The sequence below is a fragment of the Kogia breviceps genome, chromosome 7, assembly GCF_026419965.1.
Source record: "Kogia breviceps isolate mKogBre1 chromosome 7, mKogBre1 haplotype 1, whole genome shotgun sequence".
Classification (NCBI taxonomy): Eukaryota; Metazoa; Chordata; class Mammalia; order Artiodactyla; family Physeteridae; genus Kogia; species Kogia breviceps.
This window is the reverse complement of record NC_081316.1, coordinates 16,659,165-16,682,564: the sequence shown is the minus strand read 5'-3', so window position 1 is coordinate 16,682,564 and position 23,400 is coordinate 16,659,165. Positions and strand designations below refer to the sequence as shown.

General features: G+C 56.0%; 2 protein-coding genes across 3 annotated transcripts; one reads left to right on the top strand and one right to left on the bottom strand.

Annotated features, from left to right (window-relative positions):
* Positions 1-83: 83 nt before the first annotated feature.
* Positions 84-13,940, bottom strand: ACTN3 (actinin alpha 3). Of its 2 annotated transcripts, XM_059068788.2 has the most exons (21): positions 13,127-13,940; positions 9,223-9,337; positions 8,924-9,043; positions 8,557-8,643; positions 8,388-8,475; positions 7,833-7,911; positions 7,664-7,745; positions 6,836-6,921; positions 6,452-6,544; positions 5,783-6,013; positions 5,510-5,657; positions 4,300-4,450; positions 3,639-3,747; positions 3,402-3,542; positions 2,926-3,108; positions 2,109-2,243; positions 1,834-2,013; positions 1,264-1,410; positions 1,099-1,164; positions 475-633; positions 84-379 (listed from the first exon to the last, which is right to left on the bottom strand). In XM_059068788.2, exons 1-21 carry the CDS (start codon positions 13,274-13,276, stop codon positions 221-223), a joined length of 2,709 nt encoding a protein of 902 aa, XP_058924771.1. In that variant the 5' UTR covers positions 13,277-13,940; the 3' UTR covers positions 84-220. The 2 variants fall into 2 exon arrangements, with proteins under 2 accessions (XP_058924771.1, XP_058924770.1); XM_059068787.2 differs by having other exon boundaries at positions 1,099-1,410; positions 13,127-13,373.
* Positions 13,941-14,129: 189 nt separating this feature from the next.
* Positions 14,130-20,052, top strand: ZDHHC24 (zinc finger DHHC-type containing 24). Its single transcript, XM_059067950.2, has 3 exons — positions 14,130-14,490; positions 15,654-15,931; positions 19,444-20,052. Exons 1-3 carry the CDS (start codon positions 14,210-14,212, stop codon positions 19,737-19,739), a joined length of 855 nt encoding a protein of 284 aa, XP_058923933.1. The 5' UTR covers positions 14,130-14,209; the 3' UTR covers positions 19,740-20,052.
* Positions 20,053-23,400: the final 3,348 nt, after the last annotated feature.

The window sequence follows — 23,400 nt, the reverse complement described above, 5'->3', positions numbered from 1 at the left end:
GGAGGAGGGTCAAGGTCAGGCACCTGGTCCTGCCCAGAAGCCTGAGGACCCAGCTTCTGCTTCAGGAAGTAAAAGTAGATGGAGAGGGGCCCACTATGGCTTTTTATTGAGAAACACTTAGCCGGTCATTCTCTAGGGCACTTGCTCCGAGGGATGGATGGGATCAGCCAGAGGAAGCACTCTCTCTCCGGACTTGCATAGAGAACGTCAGGGGTCTAGGTCAGAGGTCGCTCTCCCCGTAGAGGGCACTGGAGAAGGCCACATAGTCCAGGGCTCCAGCCGGAGCTCCGGCCCCCTTGTAGGGCGCCATGCGGCGGATGCAGTACTCGGCCTGCTCAGCTGGGAGTTCGTGCCGCAGCTCCTCAGGCGTGATGTAGTTCTGGGGAAGAAGAGGGATTGAGGGCCCACAGGTCCCCTGTCTCTATCTCCCCCCCTGCCCCCGTCCGCCAGCCCCCTGCACCGCCAGCGACTCACCTTGTCTCCCGCCAGGATCTTGAACGAGGCCACAACCTGCTCAGCCGTGTCGGTCTCGGCTGTCTCTCGGGTCATGAAGTCGATGAAGGCCTGGAAGGTCACGACCCCAGCTGCGTTGGGGTCCACCATGGACATGATTCGAGCAAACTCCACTTCCCCCTGCAGGGTTAGAGGCCGGGCACCGTGCCCGGGGGTGCTTAAGCCAGGAGGGCTCCTGATGTCCCCCGGCCTGACAGCTCCAGTGACAAGGTGCCCCCTTTCTCCATAGACCGTCTGCTGCAGCCTTAGCTCTAGGTCTGAGAAATCCTTTCTGCTAGGCTGTGCTCTGCTTCCCGCCCGCAGCAGTGTCCCCTGCAGCCCGTCCGTCCTGGGCCTCTCTGTAGTGCTGTTTCTGTGACGTAGAAACGTTGCAAGCTCAGGCTTTGGAGTCACACAGAACGAGGTCCAAATCTAGTGTCTTTGGGCAAGTTAATTTACCTCTCTGAGCCTTTGGTAGCCCCTGTGTGAAATGGGGTAATTCTCCTCAGCCCCAGCTGGTGGGTGAGGAGGAAATGAGGTCGTGTGTGAGGTGGGAGGGACACAGGCACAGGTGAGACGGCTGGGATGCGGCTGGGGGACACTCACCAGGTCGTAGCCCATGGAGATGAGGCAGGCCCGGAAGTCATCAGGCTCCATCATGCCATTCCGCTTCTGTGGTGAGGGAGCAGATGTCAGGCTCAGTCCCCAACACCCCCCCCCCCCCCCGCTGTCCCTAAGTCCACCACCGCACAGGGCTAAGCCCCTGCTGACCCGGTCAAAGTGGTTGAAGGATGCCCGGAACTCATTGAGCTGCTCCTGGCTCAGGCCCTTGGCGTCTCGGGTCAGTATCTGGTTCTCTACCTCGTTGATGGTGCGGGCAATGGAGGTGAGCAGCTGCTCCCAGCCCACACGGATGTGCTGGGAAAGCAGAAAACAGGCTGGGTGAGTGGGTGGCCAGTGCCTGGCCACTAGGTCTGGCTCCACCCCCAATTCGCTATATGACCCTGGGCAAGTCCTCCCCCTTGCTGGGCCTCTGTCCGCATCTGGAGGCTCCACAGAGTGCCGTCCAGTGGCCCTTCCTGCCTTAAAGTTTGATGATTTATTATGTGTAACATATTGATCAACCAGCCGTGGGCAATCCAGGCCTGCATTTAGACTGCTCTGTGACTGGCCAGGTCACTTTCACTCGCTGGGTCTCGGTATCCCCACAAGTACATTGGGGGACCTGGCCACGCTGAACTGGGGAACCCCTGGGGCAGATGTGCTATGTCCAGCTGTGGCCGCCCCAGCCTTCCCCAGCCAGTGCTGCCTCCCCTCTGTCCTGAGCGGGTGTGATCCCACCTCCATGCTGTAGACGGTGTGCTTATTGTCGAACACCACGTTCTCCTGCAGCAGCTGGTGGTCACCCTCCAGCTGGTCGATGTTGCTCTTGTAGTTGATGATGTTCTGCTCCTGCTGCCGCAGCCCCGCCATCTGCTCCTCCAGAGAGCCGGCCATTCCCGCTGCCAGGCGCCCCACTTCCTGCAGGGCGAGCCGGGCAGAATGAGGGCTCCCAGCTCCAGGTGGCCCAGCCCTGGCCCTACTCTCCCGGGCTGGCTCCACGATCCCAGCCTTACCTCCACCTTCGCCTGGATCCAGGGCCCGACGGCGTTGGCCTGGGCTGCAAACTGCCGCCGGAGCCTCTCGTTCACCTGTTGCCTTGTCAGCTCCTCCTGCAGCGTCTGGTCACGGCTGGGTACCAGCTTTCGGACCTGGGAGGGAGGCTGGTTGTGCCAGGGGCAGCTCTGGGAGTGGGAGATGGGCTCCAGCCCCTCACACTGCTCCTGCCGCTCTGAGCCAAGGCCCCAGGGCTATGTGGGGGGCAAACTCTGAGCACTCAGCCTCTCTAGGCTCGTTTCCTCGTCTGCAAAATGGGGCCCATGACATCATTCTTAATGAACTTAGATTGTTTTATAAAGGATGTCCACACACCAGATCTAATTCTGCTTCAATCAGGCCTGACAGGGGCTTCCCTGGTGGCACAGTGGTTAAGAATCCGCCTGCTGATGCAAGGGACACGGGTTCGAGCCCTGGTCCGGGAAGATCACACATGCCGCGGAGCAACTAAGCCCATGTGCGCCACAGCTACTGAGCCTGCGCTCTAGAGCCCACGAGCCACAACTACTGAAGCCCGCGTGCTTAGAGCCCGCGCTCCACAACAACAAAAGCCGCCTCAATGAGAAGCCCGCACACCACAACGAAGAGCAGCCCCCACTCGCCACAACTAGAGAAAGCCCGCGTGCAGCAACGAAGACCCAACACAGCCAAAAAAAAAAAGAAAGAAAAAATCACGCCTCACAGGAAAATGCTGCTGTTATGGCCATTTTAGAGATCAGGGTGGTTAGAGTGCATCTGAGACGGGGGAGGCAGGGAAGGGCCATAGGCAGCACTGACCATGTCCCACTTGGTGTTGATGTCCTGCGGGCTGAGGGCGATGTAGGGGTTGGCGGAGCTGGGCCGCAGCCCATACGTTTGGCAGATCTTCTGGATCTCACCCTGGATGCCCAGGATGGCTCCCCTCTCTCGGTCGGCCTCGGGCAATGTCGCCTTGAACTGGTCATGTGCTGTCACCAGGCTCTGGGGAGGGCAGGCAGGAAGCATCAACCAGCGCCCCTACTTCCTGCAGCAACAAAGGGCAGCAGCGTGCTCCGGGCCATCCAGTGGGGCCAGGGCAGCGAGAACCCAGGCCTTCCGTCTCCCAGCACTCGGGAACTGGTGTTTTTCTCTGGCCTCTCCCAGCACTCGGGAACTGGTGTTTTTCTCTGCCCCCCCCCCCCATTCCCCAGGAGCCCAAAGGGGTGGCTGACAGAAACAGGCCGCTTCCCTGTCATCCCATCCAACCGCCCCACACCTGGAACCCCTGCGCCCACCTGGGTCTCCTCCACTGAGTGCACCAGCCACACGTCCTGCAGGTCCTCCACGGCGCCGTCCAGCCAGTTGTTGAAGGGCGCTACCCGCCGGGCAAACTCCAGCTGCAGCTGGTCGATGGTCTCTAGGAGCTTCTCCATCCTCTAGGGGCCACAGGGTCGGCCAGTCAGCAGCCTGCCCAGCAGGCCCTCTCACCTCCTGCAGTGTCCAGCCTCCACCTCCCTGGCCCCCAGCCTCACCTCTAGCGCATCCCGCCTCTTCTGGGTCAGCGTGCCCAGGTTGTCCCACTGGTCGCAGATGGCCTGGCAGCGGCTGTTCACCGAGGCCACCTCGTGGTAGTCTAGCTCACTGGGGGTGGGAAGGGGGGCAACTTTGGGGCCAGACTCCAGCCCAGATTTCTTCCTGACTGCCCTCCAGGGGCTGGAACCTGGGCACAGTGGTGGTGAAGGCATAAGGGAGCCAGGGGAGGTGGGGGCAAAGCGGGGCTTTCCTAGCGCAGGGGCTTCCCAGCGCATTCCCGGGAGAAGGGGGTCCTCGGCTCCAGTCCCTGGAGGAGCTTGAGTGGAGGGGCGGGGCCTGGAGTTTCGGGGGCCGGTTTCCAAGAGGTGAGGCTGCTGGTGAGGACTGGGCCTGCCTGAAGCTGAAGGGAGCCGCCGGGTTTGGGGGCAGGTCGAGCGCCAGTGTGGGAAGAACGTGGGTAGCAGAGCGGGGTCCGGCGATGGGGAGAGGGTTACAGGAGGACGGCAGAGTAAGTGGTGACAGGGAAGGACATGGGTACCGAGGCAGGGTTACCAAACCAGGGAAAGCAAAAGGTCTGGAGGGCTACAAGAGCGGGGAGAGGGGGTGGGGCCAGGTAGGGGCGTGGTCACCGCGGGCTGCCCGGCAGCACCCCGCGCCTACTTGAGCTCCTGGGCCAGCGCGGCGATGTGCTCCACGCGGTCCTGGTGCGCCGCCAGGTCGCTCTCAAAGGCCTCGTGGCGCCGCAGCAGCGCCCGCACCTCCTGCAGCGAAACCGACTCGTAGTCGCGTTGGCTCAGCATCTCCTCCTTCCCTGCTCGGAGAGAGGCCCGGCTCAGGTCACCGAGCAGCCGCGACAGGAACAGGGGGTCCAAGCCGGGCTGTGTGACCACGGAGGGTCCTCATCTGTGAAAGGTAGGTGATCACACCTGCCCAGCCTACCCTCGGGGTTTGCTCTGAGACACTCGTGTGATAAAGTTAAGTGAAGCTCCTGTTCCGGGGCATGGCCCGTGAGTGATGTCAGGGTCCCTTGACCCTGCACGATTTGGGGTGGCCCTTGGTACACTTTTGGTATTATTCGATCGCAAAGTGCTTTCCAACGACTCTGTGAACCCAGTGAGCCCTTGATCCATTTTCCTTTGCTTACCCAGTGCCTGGCACTTGGTAGACCCTCTATGAATATTTGTTGGATGAATGAATAATGAATGTAAAAGTGCTTTGAGAATGACAGTTACCATAATTATGCAAATAAGACCACAGTCACAGTAATTGCAGCAGCAACCATTTCTTGAGTGCCTCTGCGTTTTGCAGAGAAGGTAACTGAGGTTTAGAAGTTCAAAGACCTGTCAGGATAACATAAGTGGCGGTATATTTAAGGAATTATTCTGTCAAACCACTGCTATTCAATATGTCCATAATCCATTATTAGCATTCGTTCATTATTTTTTTAAGCAGGACTCATTCAGTTATAGGATTAAAATCCTTGATAGAATACAGAACGAATGTTTTCACCCAGTGATATATTTGATTCATGCAATATTTTGGCATCAGTATACTTTACATCGTTTACATTATACTTTGGGTATAATGTAAATGATGTTAGTGGGGGGACTCACCTTTGGACCCCTACCACATACACAAATAAAGTGCTAAATGACAAATTAATCAGAGCAGACCTACAGAAGACCAGAGCCAGGAGAAAGTTAGGGGCCTGAGTTTACAGATAAAGAAACTGTGGCCCCAAAAGGGGCAGTGACTTGACTGCACAGCAAGTCAGGGTGGGACTAGAAAACAGATCTCCAGCTTCCTTGCAGAACACCTACCCCCGACCAGTCTCCGCCCCAGGACAGAATCAGGCCCCGGAGGTACCTACCCCGGGTCCAGGCTTCGTGCAGGGAGGCCTTCTGCTGGAACTTCTCTGCCAGGTGCTGCAGCCGCTGCAGGCGCCGGATCTCCGAGAGCAGCCAGTCCTCATAGCCCTTCTCCGCTTGCTCCAGCCCCCGCCATGCATTGGCGATGTCCTGTGGGGCAGGCAGAGGTGCCCGCCATCACAGTTCACCCATTATACAGATGGGGACAGAGAGACCAAGGTCACCCGGAGGATGTGGGCAGGGCTGGGGTCACCACCTCCCCTGGCCTGGCTCACCGAGACCAGCTTGCCCTCAGATGGCATGAAGGCGGGCCGGTGGCTCAGCCGCAGCTTGGTTTGCAAGGTGTTGAAGTTGATCTCCAGCTGGCACTTCTCCTGCACGCGGGGCGGCTTGTGCAGGCGCCGGTAGTCCCGGAAGTCCTCCAGCTTGCGCTGCATGGCGTTCATGCTGGGCTCGCCCATGCGGTTCTCCAGCCACGGCACGGTGCGGCGGATCCATTCCAGCAGCTGCGGGGCCGGGCAGGGGCAGGGCAGAGAGCGCTGAGTGGCCTGCTCACCTGCCCACCCCTCTCCACCCGCACCCAAGCTGTGGCCAGAAGGCCGGGCCTCAGGCAGAGTGGGGGTCCCCGCTCGTCAGGGCAGGAGCAGGATGGTTAACTTCTGAGTCCAGGGACCAGTGTAGGTCAGCAAAGCACAAAGGGCCAGGGGACTGCCTAAAGATGAGTGAATGGAGAAATGAACGAGTAACTGGATGGACGATGAGTGGATGACAGGAGCCTGGGTGGGCGGAAGTGGGCAGGGGGTGGGTAAAGATGGCAGGAGGAGGCTGGGAGAGGCCACAGCTACTCTGAGGAGAGGGAGGCTCTGCAGGTCCAGGCCCGGGCTCAGCTGCATTGGGAGAGCACAGGTAGGGGAGGGGGGAGGTCCTCGCAGCCCCAGCCTCACCTCACTGGCCAGCTTCTCGTACTCCTCCATCAGCTTCTCGTTCTCCTGGTTCACGGCCAGCACCTTGCAGATCCTGTTGGCGGCTGTCTCTGCCTGTGGTGGGAGTGGGCAGAGGGGCTGGCGTTGGAACAGCTGCCACAGACACCCCCGACCCAGCCTCCCTCTGTAAACCCTTCAAACCTGGGCCCATGCAACGGAGGAGAGGATGAGGGGGCACATTTTGGAGGGTAAGCATGGGCTCCCAGGCCAGAGGCCTCTGCGCCTGAGCTCCCCCAAGGATCGAGTATGTGCGGCTGGGACAGTGGCACTCCCACCCACATGGGGCCTGGCACCTCCAGATGTGGAGATGCTGCCCAGCCCAGGCAGCAGCAGCTGAGCCCCTACCTGCTCCGCCCCCGCGAAGGCATGGTAGAAGCAGGAAACATAGGTCATGACGGCCTTCTCATCGGGCTTTGGGGTGTTCACGATGTCTGCGGGATGGCAGCGAGGTGTCGACTGGCCGAAGCCAGGGATGGGGAGTGGGCTCGCGTCCCCAAGCGGGCAGAGAGTTCCCTCGGGACGGGAGGGTGCAGAGACATCTAGTCATGGCCACTAGCTGCCAGATGCCCCAAACCCAGCTCTTCTCTGGAGCCCTCTCGGGTCACCCCAGGGCCTAGCAACCTCCCCCTCTGTGGGGTGAGGAGAGCATGAGGGCGTGGGTGAGTGAGCAGACACTGCAGCCCTGATGAGGCGCCAGTCCGCACTGCCTGGTGTCTCTAACCATCCCATACCTTGGTCTGTCTGTCTGTCTTTCTCCTAAGTTCACATCCAGGGTACCAGGCACAGTAGGTGCCCAGAAAATGTTTGCTGGTTCAGTTGACTAAAGCCTTTATGGGCACAGGGACAAGAGGCAGGACCCACCCGAGAGCAGCTCCCAGGAAGGGTGACCGTCATGCCACCAGGTGACCCAGGTTACTGGGATATGAGGTAGAAGGTGGAGCCATTACATAAGGCAGAGGCGGCAGAGCCTGGTTCCACTGGGTGGAGAGGGACAGGGGACCGGACAAGGGCTCCTGGAGAAGGGGACCTGTTGGCAGGGAGGACTCTGCCCAGGGAGCAGGGTGGGGACAGAGCATTCCAGGAGGAGGGAGGAGCAGGGGCAAAGGTGTGGAGGTAGGACCGTGCCGCCTGGTGCGTAAGGGGAGTCCTTGCCCGGGCGAGCCTTACTCTCACCTTCTGCATCCAGCATCTTGGGGATGTCCAGGTACTTCTCTGCCACCTCGAAGGCAGTCTGCAGGTTGCCGATGGGGTCATCCTAGATGGTGTGCGGGGTGCGGGGGAGGTGAAAGGTCAGCTGAGGGCAGAGACTGGGGAGTCGGGGCTGGGGGTGGCAGAGGCCTACCTTGCGCAATTTGGCGTAGTCAATGAGGTCGGGGCGGTGCCGGTGGATGAGAGCACAGAGGGCCAGGCCATCCTTCCAGCTGGACAGAGAGAAGGGGGGTGTGGGGTCAGGCCTGGGTTCAAGCTGCAGCCCCGTCCTACCCTCGTCCCAGGAGCACCCCTATCAGGATGGCATCATCTGTAAAATGGAGGAAAGTCCAAACTCCTTGGCTTGGCATTTAAGGGCCCTTAATTGCCAACCTGGGACCATTTCCTCCAAGCTCATCATGGTTCCTTCACATCCATGTGCTTAAGCTACACCAATTTCTAGATGTTTTTGGTCTCCAGGTCTTTGCTCACAAGGTTCCCTCTGGCTGGAACACCCTTCCCGGGATGTCTCCCGTGCTCCCTCCTCCAGGAATTTCCCCCTTGCCCTCCTGGATTCGATTCAACATTGACCGAGTCCTCCTATTTCCAGACACTGTTGCAGGAACTTGGCTGTGACCTCCCCTGCCCTGTGGCTCATGCTGGGGCCCAGAGCCCGGCTGAGGCCCCACACGCTGATGGGCAGACAGACCTGGTGTGGAAGTTCTGCACGTTGACGTTGCGGTACGGCGCCGTCTTCCGCTGACACCACAGGAGTAAGCCCTCCTTGGCCGAGGTTTCTGGGCGGGGACGGGGGCGAGTGTTGGCTGGGGAGGGCTTTGGACCAGCCCTCTCACCCTACCTGCCTCCTTGCCGCTCACCTTCCACGGAGATGTCCTGGATGGCGAAGCGAAGGATGATGGTCCAGATCATGCCCAGGGTCATCTTCAGGTTCCCGTCAACAATCTCTGAAGGGTGGGGGGTGGGGACACACTCCACCTGGCACTCAAGGCTTTGGCTGCCCTCCCCCTGCTCCGCCCTCTGGCCCTTGTCCCCATCCCAGGGCTGGCACCTAGTAGGTAGGTGCTCAATCATTTTCCTTCAAAATGATTCATGGAACACCTACTGGGTGCCAGGTCCTGTGCTGCTGACAGTCCCTCCTGCGAGGTGCGGACGGTTATCCCCATTGTTGAGATGAGGGACCGCACCCCAGGCCCCTGCCCAGGCCTCCTCCTGCCACCGCCTCACCTTCGGCACCGATGGACACCAGCTTAACCCCCTTGCTGGCAATGAAGTCCAGGGCCTTGTTGACGTTGGCGATCTTGTGGAAGCGCATCTTGCCTTTGTCTGGCCTGGGCAGCCTCTCGCCTGGGTGTGAGGGGAGAGGTCAAGGGTCAAAGGTCATGAGAGGAAGCTGAAGACATGGTCCTCAAACTTCCCCCTCCCTCAGCAATCTCCCTCCGGCACGCTGATGCCACTACTCCCCCAGCTCTCTGGGTTTCTCCCCTGGGTCCTGGGGTCCCTGTGCACTGATTTGCACCCCTCACCTGAAATGACCTCCAGGAGCAACATGAGTCTGAGGCCGTTGCGGAAATCGTCCTCGATGTTCTCGATCTGGGTGCCAGCCTTGCGCAGGTGTGAGTTGCACCAGGCAGTGAAGGTCTGGGGGCAGAGGACAGTGCTCAGACCCTAGTGCTGAGGACAGTGCCCTGGCTCCTGTCAGGGCAGATCTCAGAGCCCAAGGCCCTGGATTCAAGTACCGGCTCAGCCACTGACTTGTTGTGCATCTGGGGCCAGCCCCTTTCCCTCTCTGAGATTTAATTCTCCCGGAAAAGGAGAAATGGGGTCTGGGGCCCATTCAGGTCCCAGTTTGGACTTGGGGTGCCTCACTGCCAGCACAACAGCTTGTGTCAGTCTCAAGCACTGAAGGGGGAATTAGAAACCTGTAAAGCAGACACTCCAAAGTGTGGGGCTCTCTGAGGCACAAGGGTCAGTGCAGGGTGATACTGCCTCAAATCTGAAAAATTCTGGGTTGAAGCACAGATAGCTCTGAGGGACTGTGCACCTGTGTTTTTATTATCTCAGTGTCACCGACCTCTTACAGCTGTTGTGAACTGGCCTTCAAGCAGACCATGAGGCTGCAAGAGCTTTCTGCAGGCTGTAGAGGATCAGCTGGACACTCAGGCCCAGCCTGACCTAGTTTCTGGAGGAGACTGCCCTCCCTCTCCGGCCAGAGCATGCTTCCACCTCAGCCTCTGTCTGAGATGGGAGGGCTGGTATATGGCTGTGTGTCTTTGGGGGATGGTAGTGACCTAGAGCTTGGTGCACAAGTTTCTACCAACCTACCAAGCCTCGAGGCCCTGGATTCCGCCATCAGCAGTCCTTGGAGGAATCCATACTTGGGCCCCAATCCCAGCTGAGCTACTCACTCTCTGTGACCTGGGATGTGCCCCTTGACCTCCCTTGGGCTCAGTCTCTCCATTTGCACAATTAAGGTTCAGACTCAGTGATGTCTCAGGTCCTTCTTCCCCTGACCTTGCAGGGTTCTGGAATTGACAGCATCCCCCCGCCACTGCAAAGCAGATACTCCAGGGAGGTGGCCCTGGAAATCATTTGGAATTCTTTCCCTCCGCACTAAATTGACGGAGCCCCGAGCAAAAGAGAGGGCAGTTGGATTCTCTGCACTTCCTTCCAACCCTGGAGTCTCAGATGCTCTGGGTCAAGATAGGGCAGGAGGAAAGGCAGGAATGGGTGAGGCCTCTGTGATGGAGGAAGGGGCATTCTTTCATTTGACAAACATGACTTTTTTTTTTTTTTTTTTTTTTTTTTTTTTTTTTTTTGCGGTACGCGGGCCTCTCACTGCTGTGGCCTCTCCCGTTGCGGAGCACAGGCTCCGGACGCGCAGGCTTAGCGGTCATGGCTCACCGGCCTAGCCGCTCCACGGCATGTGGGATCTTCCCAGACCGGGTCACGAACCTGTGTCCCCTGCATCGGCAGGCGGACTGTCAACCACTGCGCCACCAGGGAAGCCCAAACATGACTTTTAATGAGATTTGCTCCTTGCCCTAAAGGAACTCACAGTCAGTCAAAGAGTTCTGTTGGTCTAAGAAGTGCTGGGAGAGACTATTATTGGGGAGACTAGGGGAGGAGTTCTTCATATCAAGTGGGGGACCTCTTGGGGAAGGTTAATAATTGATCAGAACTGTGATGGAAGTGCAGGAGTTACTCAGGCAGGGAACGGCAGGCAAAGGCATTCCAGGCAGGGGCAGCCACACGGGCAAGTGCTTGGCGATGAGAAACAGTTACGAGGTTTGCGGAGCTACAGCCATCTGGGCACCGCTCTGGGGGTGTTGGGGTATACGTGGTGAGAGGCAGGCCGGAGGGGCAGCAGAGGCCAGATCATGCACGATCTTGAGTGCTAAGCCAGGGAGTCTGAACTTGATCTTGAGGGCAACAGGGGAAGCTTTCAGGCACAGGAGGGGGAGGGGCAGCACTGTGTTTTAGAAAGCTCATTCTGGTTGCAGAGGGGAGACAAATGGCTTGGCAGAGCAGAAGGGAGAAGTGAGGAGGTGCCGACTGAGACCAGAGTGAGGGAGGAAGGGTGTCAGTGAGTGGGACAGGGCAGGATCAAGTGAATGAGATGGAAACATTTGTCCTTGCTAGAATATAAGCTCCCTGAGGCGGGGTCTTTACTTTTGTCCCCTGCTGAATTGCTGGCACCTAAAACAGTGCCTGGCACATACTAGGACCTCCTTAAGAAACAATGAATGACTGTTTGCAATGAGGTTGAATAAAGAGGACTCGGTTATCAGGTGGGAGGAGACAGGAGTGCTTCAAGACATGGAGGAGAAGCAGGCATGGGGGTGGGACTAAAGCTGAGCACAGAGATGTTCATTACATTGTAATAAACAATGTTAGATGAGAAACAACCAGAATGTCCAACCCCAGGGGGTGCTGATGAATTTACAGAGCATCTACTCTGTGCGATCATTGAATGAGTCAGTGAGGTGGGTGGCTGTAAGTTGGGTTGGAAGGGTGCTCCTGATATTTTAAGTGATGAAAGCAAGCTACAGACTAGCTTGTATCTTATGAGGGGCATGTGGACCTGGATCTGGGAGAGGCCTGAGTGGGCTGGGTGGGTGGGGGGATAGGAATTGTTGCAGAGCAGATGGCAGCTGGAGCCAGGGGCAGGGATGACATCACCGGGGGATTGCTGGACCCAAGGACCACAGCCCTGCTTGGAGACAGGTGCAGGAGAAGCCCGGGGGGAGGCGTGTCACCCCGGGCACCCTAGCCGTGTCAGCTGAGGCTTCTAGCCCCTGGGGTCATCTCCTATCAACTAACCCAACGGAAATGCTCTGATTTTAAATTCTGGGATTCTCAGATCCTGCAAATCCCACCAAACACCCCTGTTCCCCTGCCCTTTCCTGGACTCATACACTGTTGGCAAAAGTGCTGAGCAGGGTCTAATGACCTCGTGGTACACTCCTACCACTGTCCTGCCACACTCCCCAAAGTTTCCTCACTCCAGCCTGGATCATTTTCTCTTTTGGGTCCCCAGGTATCCTGCCCCCTCCACTTGGGAAAGTCTGGGAGTGAAAATAGATCGGGGAGGGGAGGCCCGAGTGCCTTACAAGGCTGGGCCTGGGCAGCAGCTGCCCATGTGCCCCTCTCAGCTCCTCCAAGGTGCTGCCTCAGCACGAAGTGTCTATCTGGCCAGAGAGTCAGGTTACCTACCATGAAAGGGAACCCAGGGCTACCCTCCTCCCCGACCTTGTGGCCTTTTCAGCAGATTCAGGGCCCCTGGGGTGAGGAGGGGTATCTTGGGAAAGAATGGGGGTGGGGCAAGCAATGGGCAAAGACCCTCAGGTTGCGGGGCGTCCTGTTTTCTGACAGCATATGATTTTGGTCCTATCTCAGCCCCGGTTTCCTCATTTGACAGTTGGGATAGAGTGACCACGGACACCACGCTGGAGAGAACATAGAGAGGGTGGGGAAGGGGTCTGGGATGGTTACCCCTTCCCCACACTCCCAAGTCCTCTAGCTGCCTGGCTGCAAGTCCGCAGGTGGCGTCTGGGAATATTTCACTAGAGAGTGGGGTTGTGGAGACAAAGATCATCCTTCCCGACCTCACCCAACCCCGAACTTGGATCTCCCAGGCTTTGCCCAAAACCATATTCCTTAGCAGAAGTGGAGCAGTGGGCCCAGGGGAATGAACCCTGTGGGGTCGGGACCCCAGAAACTCTTCTTGTCCTCCTAAACCCCTCGTGAGGGTCTCCAGCCCTCTCTTCGGGCCCTGGGGGACAGCAGAGGACTGATGGAAGAGCCTGGGTGAGGAAGTGGCACTGAGGGTTAAGACAGGCTCTGCCCCTGACCTGCTGAGATGCCAAGGACAAACCGCCTGGCTTCTCAGGCCTCAGTTTTGCCATCAGGAAATGGGCTAGCACTCACTTTCCGCTGCTGCTTCTCCCAGGCCGGGTCCAGCAGCAGGTCGCGGTCCCAGTCCTCCTCCTGTTCCATGTACTCGCCGCCCCTGCCGCCGTCGCCCGCGAAGGGCCCCTCCCCGGTCCCCAGACCCTCGGGCTGCATAACCATCATCATCTCGCTCGGGCTCCTGGCTCCGCTCCGCTCGGCGCGCTCCAGGACATGGGGGCCGCGTTAAGTAGCGCCCGGCCCAGCCCCGGATCGGATTCCGGCTAAATATGGGGGAGGAAGGAGGGGCCGGATGGGGGCGAGGCCACTCGGGTCGGGACCAGGCAGCAGGTTGTCCTGAGGCTAGGAGACTGCAGAATTTGGGGGCACTGGAGTGTACCCTGTGGCGGAGATCCGGGGTTCGCGTTCCGGCTCCGCAGCTTGGAAGCTGTGTGACTCTTGGGAAAGCCACGGGCCCTCTCCGAGTCTGTTTCCTCAGGTGTACAACGAAGATGACGGTAATAATAGTGGCTGCAGACTGCTCTAGAAGCGACCGTTTGGGCCTCCTCATGACCCTTTTCCTGCGCCGCGCTGGTGGGAAACAGTAGCACTGTTCCCATTTCACAGTCAGAAACACCGAGGCGCCGAGCTGTTTTGAATGTTTTCTGGGGTGATGAAGGGAGACACTAGAGCATGGGGAGGGGCTCCAAGCCAGCTGGATGGGCCGAAGCAGGGCTATTAATATCGGGGCGACTAGGGGGAGAGGGGGAATGTGCTGAGCCGCGAAACACCGACGCCACCGAAGCGGCAACTCAATCTTCCCGGAGAGCCGGCCAGCGGGACCGGGGTGCGGGACTTCTGCGGGAGGGGCGGGGCCTGCGCGGGTGGGCTGTAACCGCGCTGCCCTACCGGCTCTAGCGCCAACGAGATTCCAAGCATCTGTTTGGCTCGTTCGGCCGTTCAATCACATCTCCGTATCTGCGGGCCCTCCCCGTGAACCTGAACGCTCGCTCACCCCTTCAGAGCTTCTATTGGTCGTAACAGACGTCCGTTTGCCACTCTCCCCGCCCCAATACGGAAGCGGAGGGGTACCCGGGATCCGACCGCTAGTGGGTCCAGGCCATGGGGCAGCCCTGGGCTGTGGGGAACGCGGAGGCGGCGTCTGCGCGGCTTCCTCTTGTGCTCACCGCGCTGTGGGCCGCGGCCGTGGGCCTGGAGCTGGCCTACGTGCTGGTACTGGGTCCCGGGCCGCCCCCACTGGGACCCTTGGCCCGGACCTTGCAGCTTGCGCTGGCAACCTTCCAGCTGCTCAACCTACTGGGCAACGTGGGGCTCTTCCTGCGCTCGGACCCCAGCATCCGGGGTGTGATGCTGGCCGGCCGTGGTCTGGGCCAGGGCTGGGCGTGAGTGGGGCACGGGATCTGGAGGGGGGGAGAAGCGGGAGCTTTGGGCAGGGAGAGGGCCTGTTACAGTAAGATCCGCTTGAACCAGACGGCAGAAGGAGTATCCTTCATCCACTTAAAAATATTTGAGTACCTACTATGTGCAAGGTACTATTCCAGGCACTGGAGGTACAATAAAACATATTCCTGATTTCAGGGAGGGGGCAGATGATAAACTTTAGGCGTAATAAATCAGAAAATAATGTAGAATGTTAGAAGGTGTTGGTGGTAAGGACACAGAGAGAGCAGGATAAAGGAGACCCAAATTGCAGTTTGAAATAGGGTGCTCAAGGTAGGCCTCATTGAGAAGGTGGCCTTTGAGCAAAGACCTGAAGGAGGGGGGAGACTTAGCCACAGTCATCTGGGGGAAGAATGTTCCAGGCAGAGGGAACAGATGATGTAAAGGCTCTGAGGCATTTGTGTGCCCAGCATGTTCCAGGAGCAGCAAGACAGCAAGTGTGGCCAAGGTGGAGTGAGGGGGGAGAAGAGAAGTCAGAGACGTAAAGACCTTGTAAGACCTCGAAGACTTTGCTTTTTACTAGAAGTGAAATGGAGAGTCATTGGAGGGTTTTGAGCAGAGGAGGGACATGACTTAGATTTTATTTACTTGATTTATTTTTTTCTTGGCCGTGCCAGGGATCGAACCCGGGCCCTCGGCAGTGAAAGCGCGGAGTCCTAAGCACTGGACCTCCAGGGAGTTCCCCTGACTTAGATTTTAAAAGGATCAGTCTGGCTGCTGGGGTGAGGCTACACGAGTTGGGACAAAGGTGGAGTCAGGGAAGCCAGGCAAGAGGCTCTTGCAGTAATCCAGAGGGGAGCTCATGGTGACTTGGACAGAGGTGGTAACAGTGGAGGACAGGAGAAGTTTGCTTCTGATGTTAGAGACCAGAGAAAGGCCTCAGGACTGGGGCTCTCAGAGCTGGAAGAGCCCTCAGACCTCCTGTGCCAGGAATGGAAGGGCCTGGGAGGTGGTGTTTAGCCTGCATTTACCTGTGAAGAACCTGAAGCTTAGAGAGGGCAGGGGCTGTGCCCGCTTCCCCAGGATGGGCTCAGGGGCTGACTGGGCATGAAATGGGGCACTCAGAGCTGCTGGGGGAACTGACCCTGTGGTTCCTTCCCTGCAGTTACTGCTACCAGTGCCAAAGCCAGGTGCCACCGCGCAGCGGGCATTGCTCTGCCTGCCGCATCTGCATCCTTCGCCGGGACCACCACTGCCGCCTGCTGGGCCGCTGCGTGGGCTTCCACAACTACCGGCCCTTCCTGTGTCTGCTGCTTCACGCCGCAGGCGTCCTGCTGCACGTCTCTGTGCTGCTGGGCCCTGCCCTGTCAGCCCTGCTGCGAGCCCACACACCCCTCCACACCGCCGCCCTCCTCCTGCTGCCCTGGCTCATGCTGCTCACAGGTGGGGGGCCGGGGAGGCCTCCACAGAGAGGCGGAGGCCCGTTTTGGTGGTCGATGGGATTTCCGGCTGGTTCTCCAGGCAGCGCCCTGGGGACCTGGTCCCGGTGTCAATTACGGGAGGTGACGGGAGCCTGGTATTTACTTGGGAGTGCGGTCTGGTAAAATACAGGGCCTCAACGTAGGTACAGAGTTCTGGCTGAGAGAATCAGGGGAGGGTTCCAGAAGGTGGTGGCAGGGGAGAAAAGACTAGTGGGATTTCACCTCGAGGGGGATGGGACGGGGAGAGAGCATTCTAAGTGGGGGGTGTTCGGAGCTAGGGGAGCAGCGTGAACAAAGGCTTGGAGGTTGGGCACGGAGTAGTGAAGGCATTTGATGGGAATTGTGAGAATTAAGGCTAGGGCAGTAAGTGAGGACTGGATGGTAGAGGGCCTTGAATGGAGTGTGAGGAGATGGTCCTTACTTGATTGGGCAGTGGGGAGACAGTGAAAGTTACAGGCAGGGGAAGGTCCAGTCTTTGGAAGTGCGGAGGGGATGTTTTGAATCAGGAGACTGATTGAGAGGCTGTGTTCTGGTTGACACTTTCCTCTGACACCACCCAAGGTAGAAACCCCACTGGTTTTTTATACTTTGTTCTCTGCCCCCCAAAATGCTTCGGGCTTTCTTTTCCCTGACTCCTTCCTCCTGACCTGTCCACGGTCCTCTCTGTAACCTTGTCCTGCAATTACTAAACTCCCTGACCACTCTGAATAGTGGTTCTGTCTCCTCATCCTATCCAAGCCCAGCTCTGTCCCCAGGACCCCCTCCCTGCAGCCCAGGGGGGGTCTTGGGAGGCCTAGTGGGGCTGTCAGGGTCTTCCTGTGCCCACACTGGCTTCCTGAGCAGCCCTCCTCTGCCCTCCTCATGACCCCCCTGCCTCCACTGAGACTCAAGCCCTCCAGCTGCTCCTGTCTGCAAGCGCCCAACCCCCGGTCATCCACGGTCTCCCACTCGTTTCCCGAAGTCACTGAAGACTTGGGCTCCGGCCCCTCGTCTCGCTCTCAGCCCTGGGCCTTGCTGAAGGCACAGGTATCTGAAAGCGTGGGTGAATGGCCCAAGTCGCTCAGCTTCTTGACCTTCTCCTCCCCTCCTCCTTCCCCTGCTCCCACATCCCCACCCCAGTCGTGTCAGAATCCAAAATGTGTCACCTCCCAGAGCACCCCATGTCACCCCTCTCTGCCCCCACCACCTCTCCTATCCATCTGTCACCCTGTGCTCCGCAACCCTGCTCCGGAGCTCCTGGCCCTCACCTTCCCGTCCATCAGCACCTTCCCCCTTCACCACCCCAGGTCCAGCGTGGCGCCCTCATTTCCACTAGCAGCATCTCATCTCAAGCCTTTTTGCCCCGTCTTCCTTCTGCTGTGCCTTCCTGGCTGCTCTGTGTCTGCCCTTGGCTGCGGAGAGCTGCCAGAGATGCCTGGTACTAGGTGGCAGTTGGCGTCATGTCACGTTCATGGCTGCTGACCTCAACAGGCCCTCAGCGGTGCCTGGCTGCCCTGGTTTCTCATAAGCTTCCTCCCCCTAATGGCTGCAGCTCCAATCTTCCCACTTTCCTGTCCTCCAAGCCCCAACCTCTCTTGAAAATACATCACAGAGGAAATTAGACACCAGATGGCACGTCCAGAATTGGCTGTCCTGTCCTGGGGGCAGAAGCTCACTGCCCCAGCTTCTCCTGGTGCCCGACCCCTCCTCCCTGCTGGGAGGCCTCACACCGTGGGTCGCTTCTCCTCCTGCCACACTGCAGGCTCCCTCCACTGGCTTCCTTCGGGTTTTCCCACCTGGTACAAGGCGTCTCTTCACCCTACGTCCTCCTCTTCCAGCTCATGCCTTCTGGCTCTTTCAGCAGCAGCCAAGTCAAAGAACTTGCCGGGGCTGTAGGCTGCTTTTCCTTTCCTCCCACCCATTCCTCCACCTGCTCCAAACTGGCTTCTGCCCCCACCCGTCCTCCGAGACTGCCACAGTCCCCAGGCCTCTGTCTCCACAAAACCCAGAGGACCCTTCTGTGTTCTTTTCTTGCTTATGAGACCTTTCAGCCTCATAAAACTGCTGGCCTTCAGCCTCCTTAAAGGGCTCTATGCTTGACCTCCCCGACAGCTTGTACTTTGGGGTTTCCTCCTTCCTTCCTGGTTTCCCTACATCTGATCCCTATGGACCTGGTTTCCTGGCTGAGGTCGAGACGCCATTCTCATCTCCCTACACACTCTGCCGGGTCTTGGAACCGCCCGGGTACCAACCGCTCACAAAGCTGCATATCCAGCCTGGGCTTCTCTCCTGAGCTTCCAGAACTGTCCACTCACTTGTCTCACAGGCACCTCTCCATCCTGCCTCAGGACCTTCAAACAGAATGTGTTCTCCCCTCTTCACTTAGCAAATACCTCCTTAACCTTCAGGCATCACCTAAAATATCACTGTCAAAATAGATGAAGTTTATTTCCCTGAGCCTCTTAATAAGTTTCCATGTCATCTCCCCGCCAGTAGGCTCTCTTTTCTTATTGAAAAAACATTCACATAACATGAAACTCATAATTTTAACCATTTTCAAGAGCACAATTCAGTTGCATTTAGTATATTCGCAGTGTTGTGCAGCCATCACCACTGTCTTAATTCCAGACCATTTTCATCATCCCCAAAAGAAACCCTGTGCCCATTAAGCAGTCGCTCCCTATTTCCCCCTAGTGCCCCCAGCCCCTGGCAACCAGTAATCTTCTGTCTCTATGGATATGTCTGTTTGGGACATTTCATATAAATGGCACCATACGATACATAATCTTTTTTTGTGTGTTTTTTTTTTTTGCGGTACGCGGGCTTCTCACTGCTGTGGCCTCTCCCGTTGCGGAGCACAGGCTCCGGACGCGCAGGCTCAGCGGCCATGGCTCATGGGCCCAGCTGCTCCGCAGCATGTGGGATCTTCCCGGACCGGGGCACGAACCCATGTCCCCTGCATCGGCAGGCGGACTCTCAACCACTGTGCCACCAGGGAAGCCCGATACATAATCTTTTGTGTCTGCCTTCTCTCGCTTGACATAACATTTCAAGCATCTTGTAGTTCATTAGTTTACCTGATAACTTATGACCTTCTGTGGGTCAAGATGATGCAAGACGCTGTACTTTCCCATTGTCACACACATCACAGCTGTAATTAAGTAACTGAGACATGATCTCTTGAATGTCTGTCTGTGAGCTCCCTGAGGTCGGACATGCTACCTGCCATTCATCCTGGTATTCATGGGAGGTGCTCACAAGTTTGTGATGCACGAGTGAAAGTCACATCTAGGGCAGGGGGCTGTGTCTGCCCGTTTCACCAGTGTGTTCCATCAGCCGGCATGGGTTGGCCAGGGAGCAACAACTCAGTGTTTGCTGAGCAGAGCAATGCGTCCTGCTTCATGGTGGAGTAGGGGACGGGAGGAGGGCAGGAGCTGGGCTCTGGGACGGCTGGGCTGCTGCTTCTCCTTGACCCTCTCTGCTCTCTCCTTGCAGGCAGAGTGTCTCTGGCGCAGTTCGCGCTGGCCTTCGTGACCGACACGTGTGTGGCGGGTGCACTGTTGTGCGGGGCTGGACTGCTCTTCCATGGGATGTTGCTGCTGAGGGGCCAGACCACGTGGGAGTGGGCTCGGGGCCAGCACTCTTACGACCTGGGCCTCTCCCACAACCTGCAGGCGGCCCTGGGGCCCCGCTGGGTCCTTGTCTGGCTCTGGCCCTTCCTGGCCTCCCCGTTGCCGGGGGACGGCATCAGCTTCCAGACCACAGCTGATGTGGGACTCATGGCTTCCTGACTCCAGGAAGAGCCTGAGCTGTACAAGGAGTGGGGAACAGGAGAGGGGACTCAAATAACTTGTTTCAGGCCCACCCCCAGCCTCAGAAGGGGCGGCGGGCTGGTACTGATGCCTGCTTTCGGCAACTCCAGCCCCGCCCTTAGCCTTGCCCTTGCCCAGCTTGGACTCCTAGTGTCCGGGGCTTGGGCCCTGCGGCTCTGCCTCTATCAGTGGCCCCTGAGTACAGCGAAGGGCCTGGCAGGGGGCCGCTCGGCCTGCCCAGCTGCCCCTTTGCCAGGTTAATAAAGTGCCCACTTGGTTCTTGGACTCCCTCCATCTTTGTGGGTTTCTGGACCTTCACTGTTGCCCGGGCTGCTGTTTTTGTCTCCTCTGATTGTCAGGCCTGGGAACCACAGAATGCCTGAGGGTGTGAGGCACCAGGGCTCTGCCTCCTGCGGCCTTGGGGCGGCGGGGGTGGCCAGCAGCTTAAGGCAGAATGTAGCGATCCAGGGTATGAGAGTCCAGAATTCTTTCCCAGGTTCAGTGCTGTATACTTAGGAACATTTCACAGCAACAATTTCAATGAACTTCTCTCCAGCTAACCCGGTGCACTGGGCAGCAGGTATGTGGGTGATAAAGCTCTTGAGCGTTGATGTGATAAGATCCCGTGGTAGTAAATGGAGGAGTTTGGATTTGAACCCAGACCTTTGTGCTTTCTCCTTCACCCTTGAACGGCCGAAAAAATCAAGGCAGAGAAATCAGGTGGGGATGTTCGAGCATCTGTGCTGGATGGTGCTGAGACTGCTAAGCTCCTCCTCTCTGGACTCTTTGGGAGCTGCTTGTTAAACACTTCTATTTAAATATAGTAAACAGACATTTCCAGTTAAATGTGGCAGATTTAAACATGTGAGTTTGTTTCCTCTTAAAATCTAAAATGATAGTAAAGAAATTAAAAATGATGTAAATTTACAAAGACAAAGAAAATAGGAGGGAGACAGCCCTAGACCAAAGAGCCTGACGACATTCTGAAAGATGGAAAGTGGATAGAGGCTCATTTACTCTCTTAGAGAATTAGAAGTTGAAATTAAGTGTTCCCCTCTTGGAGGGGCCAAGAGGCAGCCCGATCGCCCCCAGGAGCCCTGGAGAGGTTCACCGTGGAAGGCAAGGTTTGGGGCTGACGGTGGGACGAGACTGATTCAAGGTCTCTGAGAAGCAGCTAGGTTGCCCCGCCCCCAGGACCCCCCGCTGGGGTGGAGGCGGGGGCTTTTCGAAGAAGCTTTGCATCTCAGGGGCCCTGGGGAGGGTGGGGGTGAGGGACTGGACCAAAAATGGAGTTAAGTGAAAACCTACAAGTGCTGCTGGGGGAGGGGGGTAGTCCTTCAGTGACATGGCAGGCTTGCCTTCCAAGAACCCACAGAGAAGCCCACCCTTCTGACAGGCCCCGCCCATGCCCACAAAGGTTTGAGCTGCTAAGACTTATTTGTTTTTCTAAACAGCATGCTCTATGACTATTTTTTAACTCTGTTAGGAACTTGGTGTACCTGTCACTTTGTGCCGTACATAAGCATTGGCAGACTTCTGTTTCCTCTATTGCTTTACCCCTCACCCTGCAAAATATCTTGGTTTTTTTTTTTTTATAGTGAAAAGATACAAGGAAATATTTATAAAATAAAGAGAAACAACACCCTCCCCGCCCCCATTTAAGAACTGGATACTGTTTCCTTTGAGGTCCCTGCTGTGCCCCCTCCCTGGTAGAGGAAACACTGTGCTGTCTTAATCATCCCCTTGCTTTGCTCTGTGATTTTATTACATATGTTTGTACTGGTTTTGCATGTTTTTGAATTTTATATAAACGGAGCCACACCATGTTTATTCTTCTGTGATTTGCTTTTTCCTTCAATATTATGTTTCTAAGATTTATCCAAATTAATGTGTGTGGCTGTAGAGCGTTCCTTTTCCTTGCTGTATAGTGATCCATTGAATATACCACAATTTATCTTTCTCTCTTGTCCCACTGATCATTTTATCTACCCCTGTGTATGATCTCCTAAGATCTATACTCGGTCCTTGCTCTAACATATAAATTTTAGAATCAGCTTGTCAAGTTCCACCAATAAAAACCCCCCTTGAAATTGTGAATGGAACCCAACTGAATCTATAGATCAGTTTGGGGAAAAATCAACATCCACATGAATTTTCCCATTCGTGAACATGGTGTAGCTCTCCATTTAATGTTTTCAATAAAGTTATGTATGTTTTCTCATAAAGATCATGCCTTTTTTGGTTAGATTTATTCTTATGTATTTGATATTGTGATGCTATCATTCATAGTTTATGAAAATAATTTTATGTCCAGCAAATCTAAAACTTATTTACTTGAAAATCCTTCTGGGTTTTCTGTATTTATAATCGTATCTATGAAAAGATAGTTTTGTCCCTTTTAAATTTTTATATCTCTTATTTTTCTTTTTTCTTTTTTATTTTTTTGTGGTACACGGGCCTCTCACTGTTGTGGCCTCTCCCTTTGCGGAGCGCAGGCTCCGGGTGCACAGGCTCCGCGGCCATGGCTCACGGGCCCAGCCGCTCCGTGGTATGTGGGATCTTCCCAGACTGGGGCACGAACCTGTGTCCCCTGCATCGGCAGGCGGATTCTCAACCACTGCGCCACCAGGGAAGCCCTCTTATTTTTCTTTAATTTTTATTTTTTTGGCTGTGCCGCACGGCTTATAGGATCTCAGTTCCCCGACCAGGGATTGAACCCAGGCCATGGCAGTGAAAGCCCAGAATCCTAACCACTAGACCACCGGGGAACTATCTCTTATTTTTCTTGCCTCTCTGTCTGGGTGGAAGAAAGGGTGGCTACCCTTGACTTGTTTCTCACAATAGGGGGAATGATTTCAATATTTCACCATAAAATATGTTTGCTGTGTTTTTTAATTTAATAGATGACTTTTATTAGGCTGAGAAAGTTCCCTTCTATGCCAGGTATGTTGAGTTTTGATTCTTTTACTTTCATTCTCTGCCTCTTAAGAATGGCCTGTAGATCGACTGTTTAAATCTTTGGCTTCTAATAACTGAAGTATAGTCAATTTTTTTTGGCCACACCACACAGCATGTGGGATCTTAGTTCCCTGACCAGGGATCAAACCTGTGCCCCTTGCAGTGGAAGCACAGAGTCTTAACCATTGGACTACCAGCCAGGGAAGTCCCAGTATGTAGTCATTTTTATCTATTGTAATTAACGTTCTTGGATATATTTCTACTCCTTTATTTTGTGCTATTGTCCTATCTTGGCTAATTTTTACCCTTTTATTTTTTGCTGGGTGTAGAATTCTAGGCTAATAGTTATTTCCTGTCAATATATTGAAAATATTATTCTGGCTTCTGGTGTCTATTGTTGCTGTAAGTCAGCTGTCATCTATTTCATTGTTTTGTTGTTACTGTTCCTTTGAAGATACTTTCTGTCTCCAACTGCTTTTAAGATTTTTTTGTCTTTGGTATTCTACATTTTACTGTGATGTGTCCAAGTGTGGTTTTCTTTGTATTTATCTAAATGGGATTCCTTAGGTTTCTTGATTCTATGATGCCTTTCATCACTTCTAGAAAGTTCTCAGTCGTATCTTCAGATGTTTTCTCTGTCTCTACTGGAACTCTGATTAGACCTTCCTACTCCATCGTCCTC

Bases quoted from the DNA above. Each gene is read 5' to 3' on its own strand.
- ACTN3 (XM_059068787.2), bottom strand. From the start codon at position 13,276: ATGATGATGGTTATGCAGCCCGAGGGTCTGGGGACCGGGGAGGGGCCC. The intron at 9,338-13,126 runs GTGAGTGCTAGC...CTCTGCCCCCAG, and splicing joins GGGAGAAGCAGCAGCGGAAA to ACCTTCACTGCCTGGTGCAA. The intron at 7,746-7,832 runs GTAGGCCTCTGC...CACACCATCTAG, and splicing joins ACTACGCCAAATTGCGCAAG to GATGACCCCATCGGCAACCT.
- ZDHHC24 (XM_059067950.2), top strand. From the start codon at position 14,210: ATGGGGCAGCCCTGGGCTGTGGGGAACGCGGAGGCGGCGTCTGCGCGG. The intron at 14,491-15,653 runs GTGAGTGGGGCA...CCTTCCCTGCAG, and splicing joins GGTCTGGGCCAGGGCTGGGC to TTACTGCTACCAGTGCCAAA. The intron at 15,932-19,443 runs GTGGGGGGCCGG...CTCTCCTTGCAG, and splicing joins CTGGCTCATGCTGCTCACAG to GCAGAGTGTCTCTGGCGCAG.